General features: G+C 36.2%; 5 protein-coding genes across 14 annotated transcripts in view; 1 reads left to right on the forward strand and 4 right to left on the reverse strand.

Moving 5' to 3' along the window:
- Window positions 1-1,325, reverse strand: part of LOC109040264 (protein D2) — a 4,061-nt gene extending 2,736 nt beyond the window's left edge. Inside the window, exons 1-3 of one of the 8 annotated variants that reach the window (XM_072298829.1) lie at window positions 1,138-1,252; window positions 683-799; window positions 372-495 (exon numbers count right to left, since the gene is read on the reverse strand). In XM_072298829.1, the coding sequence (XP_072154930.1) occupies window positions 372-495; window positions 683-742 (184 nt within the window). In that variant the 5' untranslated portion in view covers window positions 743-799; window positions 1,138-1,252. The other 7 variants (XM_072298827.1, XM_072298828.1, XM_072298831.1 and 4 more) reach the window with 7 other exon arrangements.
- LOC109040262 (protein D3) overlaps window positions 1-8,809 on the forward strand; it is a 23,330-nt gene extending 14,521 nt beyond the window's left edge. For 2 of the 3 annotated variants that reach the window (XM_072298822.1, XM_072298825.1), the window contains 2 exons: window positions 7,218-7,299; window positions 8,332-8,809. In XM_072298822.1, the coding sequence (XP_072154923.1) occupies window positions 7,218-7,299; window positions 8,332-8,388 (139 nt within the window). In that variant the 3' untranslated portion in view covers window positions 8,389-8,809. Of the gene's footprint in view, window positions 1-7,217; window positions 7,300-7,864 lie in introns of all 3 variants that reach the window. The other variant, XM_072298824.1, reaches the window with a different exon arrangement.
- On the reverse strand, window positions 8,010-13,077 carry LOC140224324 (protein D1-like). Its single transcript, XM_072298821.1, has 6 exons — window positions 12,847-13,077; window positions 12,125-12,373; window positions 11,805-11,928; window positions 11,037-11,183; window positions 9,848-9,929; window positions 8,010-9,334 (listed from the first exon to the last, which is right to left on the reverse strand). The coding sequence occupies exons 2-6, from the start codon at window positions 12,326-12,328 to the stop codon at window positions 9,157-9,159; spliced, it is 735 nt and encodes a 244-aa protein (XP_072154922.1). The 5' UTR covers window positions 12,329-12,373; window positions 12,847-13,077; the 3' UTR covers window positions 8,010-9,156.
- LOC109033079 (protein D2) overlaps window positions 12,843-25,072 on the reverse strand; it is a 102,855-nt gene continuing 90,625 nt past the window's right edge. The window contains exons 2-5 of the mRNA XM_072298835.1: window positions 15,754-15,778; window positions 14,481-14,618; window positions 14,265-14,343; window positions 12,843-13,815 (exon numbers count right to left, since the gene is read on the reverse strand). Coding sequence (XP_072154936.1) covers window positions 13,638-13,815; window positions 14,265-14,343; window positions 14,481-14,610 — 387 coding nt within the window. The 5' untranslated portion in view covers window positions 14,611-14,618; window positions 15,754-15,778 and the 3' untranslated portion in view covers window positions 12,843-13,637. The remainder of the gene's footprint in view (window positions 13,816-14,264; window positions 14,344-14,480; window positions 14,619-15,753; window positions 15,779-25,072) is intronic.
- LOC109033086 (protein D3) lies at window positions 19,844-24,809 on the reverse strand. The gene is made up of 6 exons (XM_019045522.2): window positions 24,685-24,809; window positions 23,949-24,231; window positions 22,885-23,023; window positions 21,856-21,996; window positions 20,775-20,856; window positions 19,844-20,285 (listed from the first exon to the last, which is right to left on the reverse strand). Exons 2-6 carry the CDS (start codon window positions 24,138-24,140, stop codon window positions 20,150-20,152), a joined length of 690 nt encoding a protein of 229 aa, XP_018901067.2. The 5' UTR covers window positions 24,141-24,231; window positions 24,685-24,809; the 3' UTR covers window positions 19,844-20,149.

The following is a 25,072-nucleotide window of genomic DNA, read 5'->3' on the forward strand; positions in this document are numbered from 1 at the left end:
TCAAAAATTATTCCTAAAACAGACAAACAAAGGAGAATCTTCTTAAATTATGTTTGGAATCATGTTAGTTAGTGCGGAATATTTTTTAGAGTAAGAAAATCTGCTCCGAACTGATTTGCAGAAAAATAATGTGATGCTGCAGCGTCTTTGAATAAAGAAATCATATATTTATGATCTGTTTTCAAATGGTTTTATTTCTCCTAGTTTTTTCTTTCTAAGTGTAAAAGTATTTCCCCAGCATCTTTTCATTTTCATGTTGATGTTGAAAATGTTACGATCTTTTAGGATCCTGTACGTTATGTTTTAATCAAATTTTAGGAGCTAGACTTATGATAGGTAATTATCCTAAAAAAAAAAAAAAAAAACTTTACCTGTCATTATAAGTGTGTACTGCGCGTCTTTTTTTATTGTCCAGTTGACAACCTGCGGAGTTTCTACAATATCGTAGATTGTGACTTTTTCACCGAAACTAAACGACGGACTTCTATATTGGACCTGCACAATCAGAAAATGCATTAATTTATTCTGCCATAAACTCCAAAGGAACATGAGCGTCAGTCAAATAATCCCAAAGCGTTTTTAAAAAATAACATTATCCACAAAGGGTTTTTATTTTCATATTAAACTATGGTTAATACCGTAATATTAGGGGGAAAATAATTCATTAGGAAGTTAAATATACCGTTACAGCCTGTAGAGGAGCTTCATCTATGAGATCCGGAATTATTTTTTTCTCATGCATCAGTTTCCTCAAAGCTGCGGCGTTTTTCAGTCGCCCGAAATTCGAGGGATTCACAAGCTGGAAATAAAAAACAATCAAGGTGGCGGTCGCTGACAAAATACAATGCATTTTACAAAATCCACATTAAAAATAGACAAAATCATTTATTATTCTTCAACGTTTCGGTCGCTAGGAGGTAACTTCACGCGGAAAGAGATATCTTTTAAAGTTATGCCACTAAATGTGTACTAAGAAAATTAAAGTTCGGAGCACTGATAGACAAATCAAAACACTACACGAAAAGAATCATGAGATCACAGCTACAATTAATTTAAAGTTTTTTTAAGGCATTTAAGACGATTATACTCATGCCCCCTGAGAGAGATTACAATTTTTCCAATCATAATAACATATACCTATATATTTGGCTCATGCATAAAAAATCAACATTATTTACAACTTCTCTCATCATTCGGATCACATCGTAAACACTTTGAGTATTTCAGTACTTTGAACGGAATGAGCATAAGGAAGTGTCATCATAGTTCGAGATTTTTGTCTCAGATTTTTGGAGAGATAAAAAAGAATGTTTTTATTGTCTTATGCAATGTCACCGTGTGCGTAAGTGTTCGTCAACCAGTAAAATAGCCGAATGGAGCAACAGTATGGACACTCTCTTTTAATCGTGTCAATATAGTGAGTTCTGACAGTTTATGAGTCAACCTCACAATTAAACTTACTTTTTGGCACTCATGTTAATCTAGCATAATCTATCATATGTATATCAGTATCATCTTAATCGTGTATATCTGGAATACTAACAAAAATATGAAGGATACTACTTGGTAGGTGTGTCATTCAATCACATTCTAACAGTCACTGAGATGGGTGTCAAATAAGATATTATATAAAATTCAGTTGAAGAGTAGGAATTCCTACACTCAAAAAAACAAGCTCCTGTTTTAATTTCATTCAATTTCTGAGAATATGCTCTTCTTTTATTGGCGCGTATACGTAGTATACCGCCTTTGCGATCGTTTCGACCCCCCACTCGATACAATAACCGAGTCCCTTAGTTCCTTACCGAAAAGTGACTACCGCGAACTTCTGAGATTTTCCAAAGCGTGTAAAAAGTTTATTTATCCATCAATAATTATGATTTAAAGTTGTTTCTCATTCTGGGGCTCATTAGTTTATGTGCAGTGAATACCAACAGTCTACGTTACTTGGTTTTTTTAAAAAAAGCCTAAGAGTAGGGCGCGCTGATTTAAAATATGCATATATAAGCAGAAGCAAGCGAACTGATTCGAGGATGGCTGATCAGGTCGGCACTCGTTGAATGAGAATTTCACTTCTTCGTTTTGTTTAAAACGTTGCTTTGACAGATCTCCACAACCCTGTTATGACTTTCAAAATTTGGTACTCCTTGCTCTGATAGCCGGGGCCAGCAGGATAGTGGTAAGTGCAATCTGTGATGAGCCTCGAGACTCATTAGATCATGTGCTAATCGTGGCCTATACAGAATTTCACTCCCCTATCAGGCCAAAACAGTGCACAGGCAGGCACAAAACCCAGGTAGTGTCCCGGTCCTGGCTCGGTTCGCCGCGTCGCTTCCCAGCTGAAGAACAAAAGGCGACCCTCGCGGTCCTCGTCACAGTCAGACCTAATTACTTTCACTCGATTACCCATTTCACCGTCACGCTGGGATCCATCAAATTTTCGAAAAAATTGTTTCGCGAGTACCTAGGAATTTTTTCCTTACTCTCCGTTCAAAGACGAATTGAAAGAGGTCTCATTCATAAAAATCGGCCGAATAGAAGAGAAGTTACAGTATTCGAAATCCGAAGAAATCAACGAAACTTCTCCAAACAAAAAATAAAATGAAGAGGAAAAAAGAAATGTATAAATTACAATTAAATATAATTGACCTCAGAATTTGGCAAGCAATTCAACTATATAACGGAGAAAAAATTGGGAGAAATTACTAAAAATTCGCCTCTTGCAAGGGGCTTCCTTGTAAGAATTTTGATCTGAAGGCAAGGATTGAATACCAGCGCAATACACCATACAATACATGGTGTGCCTGAACGAACATTTTTTTTGTGTCAAAATCGAAAATTCTTTATATTTTTTAACTACAGTGTCTCTTGAGTCGTTTAAGCCAAAAAAAAATTCCGTCAAAATTCTGGAAAGTAAAGGCGCTTTAAAAGTATTCTGGGGCTATGTATCCGTCCACACATGGTTTCTATTCAGCATATCCATGTGTAAGTATTTTTACACGTAGAATCTAATTTTCACGTCAGGGAGTCGACACATCTCGATTTTTTCGATTTTATACGGAAAATTAACGGTTTTTCGGGATTGAAATTATTATTGTTTCATGAAAAATAAATGCACCCAAAATGACTATAGCATATTGATTTTTATATATTTGCACCCACGAAATCGGTTGGTAAATTCAACGAACGAGTGCATCGACCTGATATATCAAGTTTCTGCAATTTTTTACGGCAAATCGGTAGATTTTCGGGATGTAGATTGCTTACTTTCAATTCATGAATGAATAAAGCATGGACATGGTTGAACTTCTTTGCATGGAAATACGTTTAAAATAACAAAATCAAGACATATTTAATGCAATTACATTTATATCGAGTCAATTTCTTTTCAATAATATATCGGAATTTATAATAGGTACCGGTGATTTGGATATTTTAGCCCCAAAAATACCTTTAAATCGATTGTAGGTATCTTTCAGGAGTTCGACAGAATTTTTCCTTTCTTCGCTTAAATTATTCCGTAGCACTTTTCTTTAAGAATCTGATAAGATATTGCTGGGGGCAGATCAAAAAACTTAAACTCGTTCGAATGGCTTTCTACCTTCACAATACACGGTCTCGTCAAAGTGCGTCGTCGAAGAGTTGGATCGTATGAATTCTCTTGTTGTGCTACTTGCCTATTTTGAAATCTCTGTAAATGACAACTAAAGGGGTTGATATGTGTGAGTTAATGACGCGCCTTATCAACACATTGTGTTGGAGTTCACTGCTTGTTTGTTTTTTGGTTTTATAGAATTACAGTCATGAGCAGTTCCCAAAAATTGAGTTGTCCCCAGGTAATGTCTTTGAAAGCATTGCTTATGATGCAAAATTGAAATACTGATAATTCTCCTAGGTTTCAGAATTATGAACGCACATTCTCTGTTTGTCTATTTCTAATATCTCTGTTTTAATTAGTACCGTGCACATGAAGACCTAAAAGGTAAACATATTAAGTGATTTACGTAAAAGGTAAAAAGGAGTCACTTCCGAGAAGCGAAAAAAGAAGAAAGAAAGAGGGAATAAAAGAAATCTAATCTGCCTAATGCAAAAACAAACATTTTTCGCGAACCACTAGTTTTATTTTTTTCCTTAGTAGTCCTGAAATCTTTATTAGGAAGAGAGAAAGTGAACACATATTCCATAAAAGGAGAACTATACATCCAAAACCCACCGTGTCGTCCTGTTCTACCGCCTATGTAATTCGATTACAGTGTAACAATCCCAGTGCTCTTTTGCCCTTCAGTCACTGCCGGTATTCATATGCATGCTCTTTTTAGAACTTAATTAAAATCAAAATAGAAAGTCCAATTAGTTAGTAATAACCCAGCTCACACAGAGCATCTGTCATGTATCTTCGTTTTCATTTTTTTTACAGCTCGGAGGCGCAAAAATGAAAACTTGTCGTTAGAATGAAAGCTCGAAGAATGGACCTGAATGAATTTTTCCGATCACTTACACTCTCTGTGGTCATCACTGATTTTATGACGCATGTTTTCCATTCAAAACGCACGCTGTGTCCAATTCTTTTCAGAGCTGCGACAGCAAATCAAGAGAACCTGAAAGCTTATCAAGTTGTACCTCAATTATTTAAAAAGTTTCCTCCTCATGAAGTGAAGGTTAGTATATAATTATTTTCTTCGTGGCCTTCAAAATAGCGTACTTACACTGTTCATACAGGAACATTTAACACTGGCGTCTTCTTTGGACTTCAATACAAATTGCGGGCTATAGCCAGTACCTCATGGTCCATATGCATATAGGTATACAATACTGCTGTGCTAGGGAAAAACGCCGTATGAACCTTCAGGCGTTGCCAAATTTCCTGTGATAATATGCAAATTTCTTGGTAAATTTATGAATATTTTCCTCTTGATTTTTCAGATAATTTAGCTCCCAATTTTACCTAAAGATTCTGAAAATATAAAGGAAAAATAGCCATAACTTTCCTAAAAAAACAAACATTTTATCGAAGGAAATTTGGCAACTCTCGAATGTTCATGCGGCGTTCTTCCTTAGCACGGCAGAATAGTGTTTTAGCCTCAATGTAGTCCTCATTTATGGAATTGTGATTTTATTTTTTGGGAATTCGATCAAACTACAATACAAAGTGTGCCAAGTATCAGTTGACGGTCGATCGTCTTGCTGTATTTTCCCCCTTTTTATCTCTTTTTTCTTGATGCGGGGAAAAATTCATTTTTCGTTACGCCCAACATTGATTCCTCTTCGATGCGTGTATATTGATTTCAATAAAATAATGTTTGAAGTTAGGAAATTGTATGAGTTATATCGCACATAATTTCAAACAGGTTGAATACCCTAGCGAAAATATTACCTTGCGGTGAGCTAACCATCACCTTGCGGCAAGGTGTCGGCCTTGCCACCCTCTTCGAGCCCTCGCCGGGTCAGTTCGTGGAACTTAACGACTGGAAATAATTATTCATGGCAACGTTGGAGACGAAAATCAAGCCCAACACGGGGTATTTCCCGATGCTGTGTCGCCTTTTTCGCGCCTGCGTCTGGATTTGGGTCTACAGTGTTGTCATACGGTTTTATTTCCCTGTCGTCGAGTTCCTTGAACTGGCTCGGCGAGAGCTCAGATAGGGCTCGGAGAGGATAGCAAGGCCGATACCTTGCCGCAAGGTGATGGTTAGCTCACCGCAAGGTAATATTTACTCTAGGGTATCAACACGGAAGAAAAGTCGACTTTGGCACTATTTTCTCGGAAGACGAAATAGACAATCCGCCGAACAAAATTTCGTGGACCGTTGAAAGGAAGTATGAGCGAGCAAAATCAATGTTTGCCTTAGGAATGTTTGGTAATTAATTTCCACGTATCCGCATGCATTATTTTAAAAATAATTATGCATTTCAATATTTTGGTGAAAAAGGGCTGCCATTAAGAGCCGAGTTCAGCCCAACTTTAAATAGGCATACTCTTTCGACATTTACATTTACAGCAGATTGTCTTTCTTTGTTTTTAGTCGATTTTGGAGACATTTCGTGAAGGGATGCGAGAGCATGCGTGCGAGAGCACAAAAATTGTCTTTAAAACAACTAATATAAATTTTTTAAAGATTTTTCTACTGAAATAAATCCCTTTTTGTTCAAGGAGCGTACGCTTTTTTTGCCTTTACGTCACATTTGATGATTTTTTTTTCTTTTTGCTTATTTTTAGTTCAATTTTTATTCTAAACTTTACAAGTTCCTCGTAAGATCTTTCACGATGCAATCAAAACTTATAAAAAAATATTTGTCACAACATTTTTAAAAGGTTTCTTGATAAGTTGCCTTAATTTGCAGTGTTTTACAAGTTATTCGTGAACTTTCGCTACGCGGGTGTTACGAAAAGTGCGCATAACTTATTACCAACCAAATTTTCGCTTTGCTCCTTTAGGACCTGATATACCCGCAAGAGAGATAGCTATTGGAACTTACCAATGGCAGCACTGGCTTATTATAGACATCCCAGGTGACAAATGGAAAGAAGGCCGGGTGGTGACTGAGTATAAGGCCCATGAGCCCTTCTACATAAATGGTACAAGTAAAAAAATTCAAAAATACTTATCTGAGCGGAATGCATACCTGATTTCTTTCTCGCAAGAATTATTTTTTTTTTTTTTTAGATTTTGGGCAAGGCGAGTTCTGCCAAGGCAAAACCTTTGCCTAAAGCGGAGTTAAGCACTAGCATACTCAACATGATAGCAGTACCTCTTGTTAGCAACAGATATATCTTACCGCTTGCTATTCACGTATCATTTGTCGTTTATTTTGTCAACAGAAGGAACTCTAAATTATTCCTCATTTTTTTACACAGTCACTTTCTTAAACGTTGAGAAAATATTAATTTACTGGAGATCACAATTTCTTTTTGTTTAAATTCTACTGGTTTCTTTCTTTTAAAAATTTATAGTAAATAATTATTTATTACATATTATTTTCCCATTGTTATACATGCATATTTATTACTTCAAGTTGTTTTAAATCATAAGTCAATATTGAAGCTGAGTCAATCACTCAGCACGCACCAGCACCATGTCTCATAGCTGTTCATCATTGACTGTTTAAGGCCATAAAACTATCAAATCTGATAAATAATAAGTGATTAATATGTTCGCTTTGACAACTCCCTAGCAAATTGTATATCTAATATATCTCGTTTTTTTTTTTCCTCGTAGATTTACACCGAGTCTTTTTCATCGTATACAGACAAAAAGGGAAAGATTCTCTCCTGTACACAGATCCATATGTTTCCGTGCAGTAAGTTAAAAAATTCATTCCACAATTAATATTGGGAGTCCATTTATATTTTATTGTAGAATTCAGATATTCTAAAGGTAAGAATGAGCGAACAAGCTATGTATTTTACCGGAGAAAGAATATAAAAAGCTACGTTTTTAAAATTGCAAACCAACGTTTGACATATTACTACACATTTTAATCATGCAGTGTATAACACTTAGTAACGTTTATCACTAGTAATTAGACTGTGAGCACGGTGATTGTACCCAGCTTTCTCTTCGATAACCCCCCCCCCCCCAAAAAAAATAGCTTTTAAGCACGGAAAGTTTTTTAAAAAGATTTTTCAAACATTTTTACTTAAAGCCTGCTAAAAACTGTCAATGTACTTTCAGCAACTATCAGATTTGTAACTGTATACCGCAATGAAGAGGCTAGAAACAAAACAGCTCGCTTTGAGACGTTTAAAATTCGTATTTTATAGTTTTAAGGCTTACAGTTATATTAGCTATATGGGTTTTACAAAATTTCGTACAATTTTTCTTCGTCCTCTAAAGAATAGTTTTTTTTTTTTTTAAAATTTCAGATATTCAGCATTTAAAAAATAAAAAGATCGCTAGGATCTTGGAAAGTCTCAGTCGAAATGAGATTTTCCCTACATACATGTATTCACACCGCCTTTCCCAATTAAAATGTCATCATTGAACAAATATTACGTCAAAGACCGAAGATGCGTGAGCAAGAATTTATTGATTTGGAGTTCTAGGGTAGGCGGTTCTGAGATATCCATGTTAAAAAAGACATCCTAGAATAAGCGCCTAAGCGTTGCATGGTTCTTTTAGCACTAAGCATACATATCTACGCAACAATTAAATGCGTTGGAGCACAAAACGAAAAGAGCACAGTAATACATGATTTTAACACCAATGATGTATTTAAAAAGCACAGCACGTGTGGCTTACTATTTTTTAAAGTGATCGATTTCTTCAATCATTCTTAGCCTGCTTTTATAGACTCGATTTTGTCTTACAAACCAAATTATTTCTGTTGCAGTGCCTCAGACAATCTGCGAGGAAACTTTCACTGGGAAAATTTATCAAGAAAGTATGATTTGGGCGATCCATACGCGATAAATTTTCTCCAGCTTAATTCAAGTTCTGAACCGATAATGGGTTATAAAATCCCGCCTTATGAGGAGCTGGCTAAGAATGAACATATTCGAAGGCACATGCCAAACAGCCATATACCTTGATAAAACATAACTGTTTCCTTCTTAGATTTAGTTTTCCAAACAATAGATGTATGCTTACATTGCTATGTAGTGCTTCACGTGGAATTTGAAAAGACCGCTAAGATTACACTTGAAGAATGAAAATATACATTCGTATTTCCATTCAAGAGAGCAGTTGTATGGCCACGAGAGCCCAAAATCATTCGAAGAGTTACAATCGTCTAGGAAGTAAAATGATTTGTTGTAAGCATGCAAAAAACTACAAAATATATTTCTAGATTAAAGGCCTTTTTCCATCCATGTGGCATCTTCATTTCTTTTACCAAAACGAATAACCAATTTATTCCTCAAATACACTTTCAAGCATCTCTGTGTATGCCTGTCACTCTCAAGAGGCGTAAAGTTTAATACCCATTCTATTGAAGAGCCTTTTCCTCCGACTTCCCTTTTTAGCTTCTTCAGCAGGAACTTGAAGGTAAATTTTCAAATTTCTTGTAAGTTTGACAGTCAATCAATCAACTATTTTATTTAAACTGTGTGGCGGCAGCCTGCAGATAATTATCTTTAGGTCCTCTGAATAATATTTGAAACTGCTTTCTTCTTACGTTTCAAATCTGAATGACATGAGGTAATCGCCATTGCAAAGATTACTCATCTATGCGAACTATTTTATCGGGCGCACATTCTGGTGGGTAAGGATCAATGTCGGGCACAGGATCAAAACGCATAAAATCTAGTCTCACGTAGTTTGCTCCAATTATTGTCAAGTTGTATTTTTTGACAAAGGCTCTGGTTGAAAAGTTTGTTCGGAGGGTATCATTCGACCTGCAAACAAATAAAGTTATTTAATGCTTGGATTTGCCATGTTAACGGCTAATATTAGCTTAAAATATAACTTTACACTCTCTTACTTACACATGGCATCGCTATCCTGTGATGTAATGGCGTATCTTAATTTCCACGTGAGCCCTGAAATAAACGGAGTTAAATGGGGGAAAGGCTCAACTCAAAAAGTAGATAAGCCCTTATATTTAGTAGAATTTATTTTGTAACCAAGCATCCATTGTCAGCATCAAGGAGGTTGAAGTTGTTTTCCTCCTCGTTTCTCATTATTTTCACTTGTAAATACATGTTTTATACATTTTAGTCAATATTCAGATTATTTGTCGTCAGAGTAGTTGTAAGCTTCTTTAGAGGTGTTAGGCATTTTGCATACATTTTTAGCCTTGTCTATTCCATCTACTGGGGTTTGTTCTCTCTTGTATTTCTTCTTCTTGTTCTCTGGTTTCAAAGAACTTTTATCTAGAATAATGTTTGAAACTCAAAGTACTTCCTTACCCTCTGTGTATGCGATATTCATCAAACATTAGCTTTTCTTCCGATGGTTGCTCGAACATCAAAAATGCTATACGATGGTCACCTGAAACGGTTCAAAACATTAATGCGAATTCAATCTTCATTTTTCCCCTTGGATTTTGTGAAGAATGACTTTGAATGTATTAAAACAACTATTGAATAAATATGACAGGAGTATGAACTTATGACTTTAGTTTGTTTATTTTTTGAATTGAAAAGACTATCCAATATCCAACAATTTCAAATTAAATGTATCGGAGACCTATGTAAAAAATTAGCCATGTATTTCAGAACTAAGGGTCTCATTCTGAGTCTCGGAACGGGAGATGATGAACCCTATAATGCCCAATCCGGGTCAAATTGAAACGAGGCTTCCAAAAAACACGTGGCCCGTGGGTTGTATGGGGCCGTCACAAACGTGCTCTACAGTAAAAAGGGAATCAGACATCAAATTGAAAAAAATAAAATAAAATAAATAAATCCAATTTCACAGCCGAGGCCAGGAGAGATGTAGTCGGGCCTCGTTTTTTGGCCTTTCTCCCGAATCTGAGCGACATCTCATTGGCTGCATAGCTGAAGATTGCGATTTAACGCCTCGAGTCATCTCGCCTTCAATTTTGCAGATGCAACACGGGCATCAATCAAGCACGATTAGCTGTATCTCTGCGCCGTCATGTCATAGACGCGCGTCCTTCCCCTACCTCTACTGGGGGAGTTGCTTACGGCAAACGAGACGCAGGGTGAGAATGCGTCAGTTTGTAACCGAAAAGATGAACATTTTAAAAACAAATTATTCCTCGCCTTCAAAAATGCAGAACTAACATAGATAATACTGCAATCACTATAAAAATAAATGTATTTTATACGGATTAATTTGACCCGACTTGAAACTTCGCGTATAAAAAATTGCTCGGGCATGTAGGGGTTAATGAGAGAAGGCGAAACAAAGATTTTAGGAATGTATGGAAGGTTTGATTGAAGAAATAAAGTCATGCCTCTAGGATTAATTCATAAGTAACTGCACAGTCAAGATGTGTCTTTAAAAATAATAATTCGTAGGATCCATTAATTCATACTCGGGCGCGGAAACAGAAAGATTCATAAAACTCGGCTTGTCTTTTGAATCTCATTAGTTTTAAGCAGAAAAATACTTTCGGTATAACCTACTTACCTTCAGCGTACAAAGGTGTCAACTCTACTTTGTATTCCGTCAGCGTCTCACCCTCCTTGATGCCACTGTATCGGGCGGGAATGTTGCTCACGAGCCAGTGTTGAAACTCGCGGTTTTTTGGCGACTCCATACTCGGTGTATCAGGGCCTACGATGGGTGGAATTAGTTGTGAATATTTAGTATGACTCAAATGCCAAACTTCTTAACTACAGCATATTTAGCATAAACTTATCCGAAAACATGAGTAGCCTAAACTGAAGATAACCTGATTTGAATAATTTGAATTAACCTCGATTCAGCCTTGGTAACAAAAAGCCCATTGCGAAGTATTAGAAGAATGAAAAGATGCGGACGAACTCAAAGGTATCGATCGACCCTGTCCGCGACTACTTCCGCGCGCTGCAAGGAAAATATGCATGGTCGGATAGATCGTTTGCCGTTCCAACTTCCGATCATTTTCACAAGGAAAAACTACGAAACGGTTGTCTGCAATAGATTTAACATCTAAATTTCATTGAAAAAGCTTCATTTGATTTCATAAATCATTTTTCTTCGTGGTGAGACAGTAATTGTGCGCGGTCTATTTAGAAAAATGGAATGTTAAAATGTAATTGACGGTGCTTAGTTATTACAATTTAAACATTTTTCAGGTCAAGAGACCCAAGTTAATCGTTCAAGTAAGTACTTTATTGTCTTGTGGAAAAAGCGTAACCTAGCGTATTTAAGCCGTGGGCCTTTGAATTGTAATTTGATAGTAATAGTGCTCACCGGTCATTACAAGGGTATAAAATCGCCCGTCGTATTTGCGCCAGTTGATGAAAGAGGGAAGTACCTTCAATTGTAGTCGATTCAAATGATTCCCAAAATGTATTGAATCCCACTTATAAGTAACCTTAAGAAAAGTAGAAGTCATAAGTGAAGAAATATAAACAATTTTCATTGATAATTCTATAAATGTGTTAAAGATTGATGCTAGGAAAAAAACACATTTTGCAAGTAAAACAAACTCAATGTTAAACAATGTTAATTGGAACAATTTCATTCGTCTGCTGCTAACAAAATATTGTTAAAATATTTCAGATATTTACCCTAACAGGCCATGGAGGGGCAACGTCGATGATGTCAGGAATGAGTCGTGACCTTGTCATCTCCGCTGTCATGTTCAACTCTGGAGGGATAGTGAGAGGTCCCCATGTGGTTGAATGCTCGGTTGTGAAGGAGAAAATATGGTTTGGCAACACACAAAAGATGACCGTAAAATACTGCACCATAATGAGATTTGGAGGTGACATATTCAAACAATGTGAAGGATAATCTCCTTGATGATTAGTTTTTACCTAGAATGGATTAAAAAAATAACGATAAGAATAATATGAGAGAAGATTTGCATTCATTTATAAGTATATAAAGTCCTTTCTAAAGACAGTTTTGGAAAGAGTTAGTTAGTTAGTTATTATAATTTTAAGACATTCAGCATCTCAGGCTATTAACGTCTTTACAGATAATTTTGAAAATGGGAGTATAAACGAAAATTTAGATTTTTAAATTAAGAGAGGTGAAGAGTTTTGAGGCAGCGTATGGAGGTAAATAAATATGCACGCTCTTGAATTGGCATTACTATAGATAGTATGTTTTCACCTTCCGTATTCTCCAATTTTATGGACAATATTTTGACTGTCCGTTGAATTTTTATCAAGAGGATTTAATACAAAAATTGCGACTTAATTTATCAATTCAATAAATTTAAAAAAAAAATGGCTGATTTTTACTATTTTAGCGTATATTCAAGATATTCCGAACACTTACTTACCTAAGTGGGAAAACTGTTCAAAAAGTTTCTCAGCATTCCTATTCCGTACATTTTTCTTTAAAGTACAGATGAAATCACTCGGTCTGGATATCACACGATTGAACGACTGAATAATGAATGACATAGTTTGAGTGGAATCGAATGATCAGTATCTGTTCCCATGACTTTGATTTAAATAATTTCACACGATCTTAAAAATATACAAGAAAATATTTGAACTTATGGGGAATCAAGCTCTGTCCTTATGATCATTACAGTCAGTAAAGTAAGTTAAGACCTATTGACATTCAGACATCACTTGATGGTTTCGATAAGACTGATTAAGAGGCTCATTGTCAGTGATTCACAAACGCGCAGAACACTTTCCTGGGTCAGTGGCGAGGCGTGAATGATCGATTAGCGATATTTTTTCATTTGAAGCTGTGGTAAAAAATCGATTATTAAAATGTTCGTTGCGAACACCCTGTCATCGATCCTTTTCCATAGATTTAAATAGCAGATCGATCGATATATTGCAAATCACGCCACTCCACTGTCTTGGGTCCATTATCGCGATGCCCCAATAAAGCTGATAACGTATTATCGAAATTTTTGCACTAATAAGAGATAAGTGCCGTACTTTTTAATTCATAAAATTCTGTTTATTTAATCGGAGACATCATTTTGACTGCAGTGTTTCTTACATCAACATGCGAAATAATGTAAGAAATTAAGCATGGAAGGTTGGTAACGATGTCTTTATTTCTTTTCATTTCTGTACTAACTATAATTTACACGGTCTTTCGACTTTTTCACACTGTACAAAAAGCAAAAACTTTAAAAAAATCTGGATCAGACGCATTTCCACTTAAGAGCTGTTGAATGATCCCCAGTTTATTCGGAACCATGTTACCTGCAAACGGCACACCGTAGGCATGGTTTTTTGTAAACTCGGCAGTCGAAAATGTCTGCCTCGCCATATCGTTTGGCCTGGTAACAAAGTTAAAATTACAACATTATAAAATTGAAAAATGTAAATCCAAATTTGCAGAATGAAAAATACATTGAAACGTGAAAAGCAGATAATTCCTCTTTTTAATTTTTGCTTTTTTTCTCTCACAATGAAAACTTATTTGAACGAAATGAAAAAAACATTGACAAATTTTTAAACTTTGAAAATTTGTTGACTGTTCTCATTTGAAAAAGGCGAATAATTGATTAATATATATTTCCTTGGTCCTTTGAATAGGAGGGTGATTTCATCATATCCAGATTCTCAAATCATTCAAATATGCTGATTAAGCACGAGTCTCTTCTCTTTTTCTCTAACATACAGAAAATTGGTAATATTAAAGATAGATTTTACTTTTAAAAAGGGTTTAAAAAAACATTAATCTCCCATTTTACTTAAATTTCATTAAATGTCTGGTTCAACTTACACTGGAGGAAGATAATCCTGCGAAAATGACATGTTTCCTTTTGGCTGGATATAAACCAGGAAAATATACCGTTGAGAACCTACAAATTCGGACAAAAATATAATTGCTATTACATTTCCCACAGCATAGGTAAAAATAAAAAATATTTCATATTTCTTCTCATCCTATGTTTAAAATTTGAAAAAGTTTACTCACTTAAGCATAATTTCTACTAACCGTGTGCAGTTGGCGTTGGAGGTGGAATATAATCAGTCAAAACTTGGCCATGATCCACGTGAATTCCAGGAATATTTACAACCACCCAACACTGATACTCTCGTTGTGTAGAGTTATTTGGGTCGGGCATATCTGGGGCTGTAAATTAAGTAAAAAAATCTTTAATCCAGAGTCCACAAGCGAACTTAAATCAAATTATTTCCAAATTGGATTTTATATAACTTGTTGCAATCTTTGTAAGTCCGAAGAATGAACCCTATTTGACGCTTTTTTTCTTAAAAAGATTCAAATACTCTTACTTGAAATTGTGAGGGAAAACAAAGAAATAATTTTATTGATTTCTGTTAGACAGGCGTAAGTCTAGAAAACTCATGAGCCCTAGCAGTGACGTGAGGTGCTTTGCGATGTGTCGATTTTTATGCCATTTAAACCTATGGAAAAGGATCGATAAACATGGTGTTCGCAGCGAACACCTTAATAATCGATTATTCACCACAGCTTGCTTCAAATGCGGAAATATCGATAGGTCGCAAAGCATACCACGCCACTGAGCCCTAGCGTCCTGCGTGATCAACGAAAGCCGAGGCATAATTTTTTGAATTCTCGCCCGTGTGATAGAAACTGATTCAATTATAAACATTAAAAGTTGGAATTTTTTGTAATACTTACTACGATATATTTGTTCGTCAATATACGGAATGTACAATCTTTTAAATGCACACATCTCTCAAATGCTGAAAACAAATTCTCTTAATGAGGATTTAAAAACAAGTAACTTGGGCCTCTTCAATTTTTAGACATCCTTTCAGTCACGATAACAACAGCGTATCTCGATTATGGTCCATACTGTGTGGTAGTCAAATGCTTTGCCAGTGAATCAAGTGAGGTAGAAATACATCATGGCGGTATAATAATGGACACTAATAAATAATACAATAGATTTGACTCACGTACACAATTACGTTTTTATGAGCGAGAGGTTTGAATTCAAAAATATAAACAAATAACATTTAACATCTTGGTTAGGAGATAATTTCAGTCATTTTCGTTGCGCGAATCGTGCTTTACAAGAAATTTTGGTTGAAAAACTTAGCAAAACGCTTAACTTTGGCCTTGTCTAGTGGTCCATTTTTTGTGTGTAAATTTTGACCGGTCAAGGATATTAATCTAATTTTATAGCGTTAAAATTTTACTAATTTTGAATCTTAACTCTTACAATTTGACATTCCGTCCATATTCTCTTACACTTCAAATTCTGCGAGAAATTTCTCACCGATGAAAATTAGAGAATAGTAAATTCTCGTCATCGTCGGCCAAGAGCAAACTGGTTTTTTGTTCAACTGTTCGGGCGAAAGGTCTTCACCCAGATCTGCAGAGACATTTTCCCAGCGCACCTGTGGAGTAGGCTCACATATTCAGAGACATAATTGGGCATCTATTTTCTCCAAAGAGAGATCTTGAAATGGATTTCGAATTTCAATTGGAGACACAAATAGGCATCCTCGCCGACAAAAATTAGAGTATAAAATAGCTTCTCTTCATGCGGCCAATACAACGTTGGCTCGTGAAGCACCTTATACTTGAAGAGGTTGTTCCCCATTGCACTCAGAGACAAGAGACCCTCCACTAGCATCTTGGCCACGGTGGAAACTTTTACTTTCGGGACTTCAGCATTCTACCATTGACTTACCTACATGGTTGATGTTAAACAACGTGTCGGCAGTTCCGTTTTGCAAACGAGCCGAAAATGGCCGAAGTTTGGGAAACTTGTTTGACTCATGACGTCACCCGAAGCTCATCATCCACCATGTATAGGTAGGTCAACAGCCGAAATTAGGGTGATGACTGTTGCTTCCTTATAATTGTCCGTAAGGAATTGTTGAGTCCCCGAAAGTAAAAAGCTTCCACCTGTCGCCAAGAGGCCAGTTGAGGGTCTCTTGTCTCTGATTGCACTGACGTTCTCCTCCCATTTCAGCTGCAAAAATTGCCATCAGCTTAGATTTTTAAAAAAACTTGTAAAATAAGTACCGAGTACAAGGATGCGCAATTTGAGCCCATTTTTGCCTAGACGGCATCATTTTACGTGCTTGCGTATTAATCGGTATAGGCAGAGTCATTGATACTGGCCTATTAAGTATGGCAACATCCAAACACAAATAAACACATGCATTGATTGGGTTTATTTGGCTGTGTTGCTGAATTTTTCGATCACAACTCCGTATATATACCGTTTTCGGTTCAATTTGCGTTAATTTATTATTTACGTGAACGGAGCTACAAAAGTAGGCCTCCTCTTACCTGTATAACACATTAACAGGAGCGTACTGAATTACATCTGGGATGATTTTCTCCTTGTAGCACATATTACTCAAAATTACAGGATTAAATAGCCTCTCTTTCGACATCGCAACTTGCAATTGTAAACTCAGCAAAACAAAAGGCAAAATAACCGACAATGTCTCGATCATCGTGTCGAAATTTTCAGTGCGTCGAGTTGGCTTTGATTTTCAGAATTATCAGTATATTTTAGCTTCTGCGCAAATTGAAGAGAAAATATGTAAGATTGAAATGATTGACAAAAGTTAGAGCAAGTCTAGAAATGTTATAAGTTGAAGGGGCTGTCCATGAATCACGTAATATTCCTGATTTTCCGTCTCATTGGTTTCAGGACATTTTGTCAACGAGTTTTGGTCCGCGCACCTTTTTTGTCCAGTAGTGTACGCCCACACGTAAAATAAGCAACGGTGACTTGGTCCAAGCGTTATATTTTAGTCGGTATGTAAAATTATATTGACAATATGGAAATGAGAAATTGAGAGAGAAGGAGGCGTTATTATGGTTGCTCATTTTCTAAATGAAATGTTATTACTTTCTCCTTTTGAATCATCTTTTTAAATTGTCAATGGGGAATATTTGGTTTTATTTCTACCCTTAAAATTTTGAATGTGCAATATACCTTATATATGTATAGGTACTTTTTTCTTCTTTTTTTAAAATTTTCTTTACGAAATTATTACTTAATTTTGAAAACATTAATAGCTTTAAAACGTGACAAATATTTGTAAAACCTTTTCCAAACAACATTAATCTTAAGGAGCCGCAGTTGTGCCGACAGAAACTGCAAAAATGAATAGAAGAGGAAAAAAAAACCGGCGCTCCGCTTCGCTCCGCGCCGGTTTTTGGGGGGGGCTCCGCCCCCCCAAAGCCCCCCCGGGACGCGCGCTTCGCGCGCGTCTTTTTCAGTCGTTTCCCCTTTTTTTTCAGTGACCCGCGCATCCACCGCCGGAAGGAAAGTGTATTTTCCGAAGTGGGAGCTGATGTCTTGGAATTTGCTTTGTTTTCAATTTCTTACGCTCGTTTTTTGTTCTTGTTTGATCCATTTATTTCAAACGTGCTTTAACTTAACATGGGTCATCTATGCATGCAGTATATTCATGTATGTTTTCTTTCTTTTAGTACTTTTGGAGCAGTGATATCTTCCCTACCTTGCAAGATGTTTTGACCAATTTTATTGTATTTTAAATTTGTTTTATTATTATTTTATGCCTTTTTTTCTACCTTAGAAGAAAATGAATGATGACTAAGAATTAATTTTTTTTCTGTATTTATTTTCAAAAGAAAACAAAGAATTACAAAAATAAGAAAATAAAATATCAACAAATTCAACGCAAAATATACGAATATTTCTTATAGAAAATAATCTGCTGAACTGAACACTGGAAATGAATGAAGAAATGAACACTAAATTAGAGATGTACACAGAAAATTAAAAGTCAAAAATAGTAACAACTACGCACTGAAACTGAGGAGATCAATATCTTATCAGACTATACTGATATGAAATCAGGCACTTCTCTCACTAGTATTACACTATTTAAGAAATCAGTCTTAAATTCCACTGCTGTTTATAAGTAGACCGCACTCGCATTAAAGAAATAAAGCCACAGCCACTGAGTTAACAGTAATCAAAGTACACGGAAAAAAATGAAATTGCTGATATACATAGGCGGTTCTACGGGGGTGCCAGTGGGTGCCGGGCACCCCCAAGCAAAAATTAAGTACGGTTACCGGAACCGTGAAAGAGGCTTTTGGGCAAGTAAACACGTCAAGAAAAAATCGTATTATGAAGCGCAAAAAATTGGCAATATTTTTATTTCATGAATTTTTTAAATCTGAAAATTGATCTAAAAAAGACCAAATTACTGCTTTTAAAGATTCTGTATTCGCTCACACTGAAAAAAATCCCAGCAATTAATTGAAAATGTTTTAAACAGAATTAATATTGATAGCCGTGTTTTACAAAGATTCTACTGTTTTTTTTATGGTAAGAATGTAGTTTTGATGGAAAGTTTTGCTAAAAATAAAAGAAGCCGGCCAGGTGGACCTAGTGGTCAGCGCGTCTGACTCTAGGTCAATATGCCCCGGGTTCGAATCCCGGTAGTGACGTCAAATTTTCACGGAACTGATGAGCAGATCTGCTGGAACAGGTTTTACTCAGCTTTAGTCCCTGAAAATTTAAAAGCCTGGAGCATGGATGTCCCTACAGCCCTGTTGTCTAAGGACATTAAATCTCTGAGAAGAGGTATAAGACATTAAACCTTAAACAAAAAACAAAAAAATCATCCGAGCATAATGATGCTGTTTTATTTTTGCCTTGTAAATTAGTTTCTTCGGAGCAGCAGCATTTTTCAGTCCTCCTATATCTGAGAGCCTCGCAAAATGGAAGTAAAACACAATCAAAGTTATCCCAGTCAATATGGAAAACATTTCTTTATTTAGTATTACTTTTAGTCATTCAATGTTTGTCACTCAAAGTATGTGAACTACTGTTTATTATTAATTAAATTCCAAACTCCGAAAAAGAGAGGAAGCAAAGGGCTTTTTTAATGTCGTCATGAAGAATGCGGAAAATCGGAATTTAAAGTATCGACAGAAAAAATCAAAGGGCTGCACTACACTGAATACTTCATTAGATCACGTAGTTCGATTTTTTTTGGCACTGAAATTGATGTCTCACACTACGCAATTAAGTAAAATCCCATTAAAAATAACCATGCTGAAAAATTAAGTGGAGAAAACGGATTCGATTACAAATATGAAAGTCAAACGTTTATGTATTCCAATTGTACTGTATCAAACTGTCTGTAAAAATATTATTTTTGTACTAAAACATCTTCACATTTTAGTCCTTGCGCATGCGCACACCGCACACCGTCAAACTGCACAGTCAGGACTGCTATTGTGGTAGCAGCTTACAAGAAAAAAGACACTGATATAAATGGTCAATCGATGCATCCAATCTGTCAAGAATATGTGAGGTTGCATAAAGCTTGATAAGAGGAAAATAAGTATGTAGTTCACTCCAAGCACTAGTTTAGTAGTAGCCGTAGTAGTATATTTTTCCAAAACTGAATTTTTACTGATGAAGAACCGCTATTTTAACCCAAGTTTGCTAGAAAATGTAGTTCTTCATTTAAAAAATGAGCAATTTCAGGACATTACCACATCTTAACTTCATGAATAAGGTCACCTTGGTCGTTTGGGGGGGGGGGGGACTCTCTGGTATATTTGGTATAATGGTACTTTGGTATTCCAAGTTAATTCCACAACCCACAGTAGGAGTTTCCTCTTAGATTATTCATTTTCTCGAGTGAGTGGAGATTCCAATTTTAGTTCCAAATATTTCCCTCCTCTTCTGACCCATTCAGGTGCAATTGGAAGAAGTTGATGGCATAAGGCATCTCTAAGTTATATTTCCTTGCAAACACATCTTTGTTGAAGAACCCCCTAAGCTCATCAGACGATCTGCAATCACCAAAATAAAAATTCATTTACTTTTTTAAAGAAAAATTCTGAATAGGTATATGATGACTCATGGAGAGAACTCCTTAAACAGGACGCAAAAACGCCGACTTAAGCCTTGTCAGTACTAAGTAAGCTATATCTTCCTTGGGTCTCTGATCTCATGGTCTTGAAGGGGTAGCTACCGCTCTTAACGACGCGGCTGAAAGATTCAGTGCTCAGCTTGGTGAAATTATGAGAGTTATGTGCACATGTGAATATATCTAAGGGAGAGGGGGCTTAAAAATTGAGAAATTGACACTACTGCATACTGCATGTAGGATTATATTATGATCACTTTGGCACGATAACGCTGAGAACATCACACCAAAGCGGAGTTATAATGGATTGAAGATAAGTTAGACTTGTTCACGAAGATTAAAAAACAACTTCGGCACGAATTGGAAAAATGATAAAGTCTTACATTTTTGACTATTAAAACTTTAAACTTACGTGGTAGTAACTATGGTTTCATTATAAACTATCGGTTCCTCAGCTTCCTGCGGGTAAACGAGATAAATACACCTGTGAACATCTGAAATTCACTAGGTTAAAAAAGTGCATATTATGTTATGCTTTTTCGAAAATACTTAAAATCCTTTTCTCGTCTTAAATTTCACTATTTCTCTCCCTCATCGCCAGTGCAGTCCAGAATCAGACCACGGCCAATTCGGTGAGCTCGTCGTTTTCCCCACGAAAGAACGCGACTAAATTTCAAAGTTGCCAAAGTTCCCCTCGCAAATTGCATTTTTGCCAGGGGAACCTTGACCATCTCTAACTGAAAATTTCTCTGATTTTCCTCCGAATTGATGCAAAAATTATGAAAAATTTCGGTCAAAAATTGAATGAGTACATTTCTGTAAAAAATTGAATTGTTCGAGTCAATGTTGCAATCCTGAAATGGAATTACGTCCCTTGGTCTAAGGACGAATATTTGGACGTATTCAAATCAAAAGGAACTATATCCAAGATGATAAGAGCCGTGTAATGCATGTGTTCTTATGGTTCTCAAGGCTCATGTGAGAATGGATTCAGTTCCCTATGATTTAAATGATACTGAGAAGTTCTATGCATTCATCCTTTTATACCAGCACGTTTGATTTTTATCTCGAATTGCAGGAAACGATTATCCTCATTCTATTTTCAGCTCCAGTCAATTGTAATTTTACAGTCAATTGTAGTTTTACAGTTTATTCTACAGTTTTGAAAGGTTTGTTTTGTCTGTGCCCAGCATCCAGTTTATAAAATTCAAGTGATAACTAACAATTTAAAAAAACATCGGAAGCCTCAAAGAGATATTTATACTTGTAAATTTGTGAACAAAAATATCTCAAATGAATTGCGCATTAAACTACGGAAGGCCGTTTCAACTTCCGGTTTTTTCCTAAACACATTTAGAGAAATTTGTACTCATCATCTTTTTTACAAAAATCTCTTGGATGAAGGGAATGATAAAACTAAGGTAAGCCGCAGTTCAATTTGCTACATTTAGTTTTTTTTTCCAAAACATCGTAGAAAATAAGATCAACTTTACCGTTGGTGTAAAATGGTTGCCATGCTCTGTATTCTGTGACAACTTGACCCTTTCGCCAGCTGTTACCAGGTATGTTGATGATGATCCAATGTATCCAATGATACTTCTTCAAGGGGTTCTCACGAGTCGGCACGTCGGGACCTTTCAAAAATTGCAATTACAAGTAGCGTTCGCGTTGAGTCGACACAAAAATAAATTGAATTCCTGAAAATATATGTGAAAGCTTTTACAGACTTTTTATCAAGATGCATGACTTTCGAGCTTGCTAATTGAATTTTTAAGAGACACGACACATCTCACTCTAAAGTATAAAATCACAGGAGTATCACGCGTATAACGCCTGAAGTGCCTGAACGTCTCGGGGGTCAGTTGAACAGTCATTCTAAAAAAATTTTGAAACGTCCGTGGTGAATATAAGTGAATACAACCAAATGGAAAACTCGGTTGGAAGAAAGTTTTTACACTGTCCTTATTTTTTCATGCCCGTATAATTTCACGTCATGGTACAATTAGCTAGAATTTGTCTTGATTGAAGATACTCGTAAGTGATATCACAAACGCGTCTGATTCAACGGAGGTCTGAGTAAAGTGTATGCACGTAGGAATCCGAGGTATGAAATTATAGTTTTTTATTAATTCTGTTCCTGCCAAAAATCAGTAAGACGGAGTGGGTGCAGCCCTGTTTTAATATTTCTCAAAATACTTTTTAACATAACCCAGGATTAAGGAACTAAAAGAATAACACGTAATTTTCTTGACATTTTTGCACGATTGCTCATAAAAATTTGATTATATTTTAACTCCACATGGTATGAATTAACTAAGTGTTTCTGACTCTGGAAAACACAAATCTATGCTGTAGCTTTTGTGAAAACATGAAATCAAAAACAGCACTGTGCCATTGAGGGTTGAAACAATTGATATTCCGTGGAAAAAAGTATTATTGGTCCGAATCTGATTTCATTTAACTTCATTTCATTTGAAGATATAATGCAATCAAGTATTAAGAAAAAGTTGCATAGAAATTACCGTACAATAACATGGTGAAGAGCTTCTTTTCCTTCCTCATATTCTCCTCAACCGGCCACGATAACTGAGTTGGTATCTCGTAAACTTGCGTTTCTGTGAAATTTGTTCCAAAATTGACTGATCCCGCACGATACTCGACCTAAAAAATTTAGTTAGATGGATGGAAATTCATCGCAGCTACACTCTGACGGAACATATAGGACATGTTTCAATTACAGTTGTGTGATCAGAGTATTCAATTAAGCCAATGATTAATTTGATTAATCAGAGACAAGAAGAAGGAGAAGAAGAAGAAGAAGATGAAGAAGAAAAATTGAAACATGATGGAAATAATTGTCCTGACAGTTAATAAGTATGAAAATTGTAATTTATCTGTCGAAATTGTGAAAAATACATTTTTTATTGATGAGGTATGTTTACCTGATGCATGGACAGGTTGGTGGAACGGTCTAACTTCGCAAGATGGTGGGTTTACCGTATACGCTCTCAAACGCGCTGTATCTTCGAGAGGGGTGCCATATAGGTAATTGATACATTGGTGCTTATGCGTAACAGCGTGACGTTTGAAGTATATGTGCGAATTTGAAGGCGCTGTATACGCTGCCAGCTACACTGCGATTTTATAAGTACCGAAAAAAATAACAGTTCAGCACAAAACCGACTGTGACTTTTACAAATAGTATTAGAAGTAAACCTCGGCGTGAAGTCCAATCGTAGGTTTGTCACCTTCACCCCTCGGTTTATATTCCCAAGTTATAATCGGAAAGCAGAAATGACCGAGATGTCAAACCCGCAAAACTCATTCTATCGGCTAAAACGCGGCTATATTCCTCAAACGGGGCAACTGACATGACAGTGCTCCTGTTACCAAATTTTAGTGACCTTAAATCAGATTTGAATTTTCAAACGGAGCAAAATGAATTTTTAGTAGTTTATCATCGCTGAGTTCAGAAATTTCTGACAGTCTTCAAGAAAATCACTTTTTAAAAATTACAATTACTGTTTCATGTAGTGCTAAGAGTAAATATATAAGATGAAAAACAGAATGCACGGTTGAAACTTACAGTGATTGGATAATTTGGGACATTATCCAGCTGCGTAGGGAAAACGTCAAAAGCTAACAAAATGTCTTTCATTGCCGCTGGTGTCATTTTATTTAGTGTCATGGTCGTTGGTACTGCACTGCCAATATTGAATGTCATCAGCAACCCTTTGAGCAAGTACCTTCCAAAGGAATTTGGAATGATTTTAGGCATCTTGGGCCTCAATGTTCCTCTTTGTTGTTGTTCGTTTGTCTCGATGAAACTCTTGAGAGCTGTAGGTGTAGCTGTTGCTACTTCCCAGAATCTGTAAAAATAATCCATACCTAATTCAGATTTTTGAGTTATAATCATGCACGTCAGTTCAAAATAGAGGTATTACAGTAAGTCCGTTTAAATTTCTGTGTTTGGTCGTTAAGGATCAAGTTTTATTTCCATTTTTCGGATGAGTAGAGGCTTGTGAGGTGCACAAATTCTGAAAAATCCTCAAAACAGTTACAAGCGTTGCACAAAAGAATAGTCTAGACCGTGGGGCTATAAATGATATCCGAGAATTATTGTGGTCATAATACAGATACCTGTCAATGTTAAGCATGTGCCAAAACGACGTGATCAGAAATCATGGTAAGATTTTCCAAGAACCACATGTAGCAGTAGGAAAGACCACATTCCTTTCCTATTAAGAATCTAAACAATAAAATGTTAGGATAAAACTCCGTTTTTCGACCATCGCCTAGGTTAGTGGTAGGAATCTACTTACCTAACTTAAATTTTATCGGAATTTCTTGTCAAACTTGCTCAAAAAAGCATCTTCTGCGATCACTTAAATCCTTCAAAAAAATTTTTTTAAACAAACGCCGCTTTAAAGCACTTCATCTGGGGGGGGGGGGGGGGGGGGGGGGGGGGGGGGGGGCGGGGGGGGGGGAAGGGGGGGGAGGGGGGGGGGGGGTTCCTCGATGCTTTTCACATGAAAAACAAATTCTCTCTTGCCACTTTAGGAATATAATACGTAAGATACTAAATAAAATACCTGGGCCGGGATAATCCTAATGAAATATGAAATGTGTTGATGTTGGTATGTGTACCAATTTATACCCACTTTCCTCTTGTGCACCTTCGCAACAAAAATGTGACTCACATTTTCAAAA

Source organism: Bemisia tabaci, chromosome 3, assembly GCF_918797505.1.
Source record: "Bemisia tabaci chromosome 3, PGI_BMITA_v3".
Taxonomy (NCBI): domain Eukaryota; kingdom Metazoa; phylum Arthropoda; class Insecta; order Hemiptera; family Aleyrodidae; genus Bemisia; species Bemisia tabaci.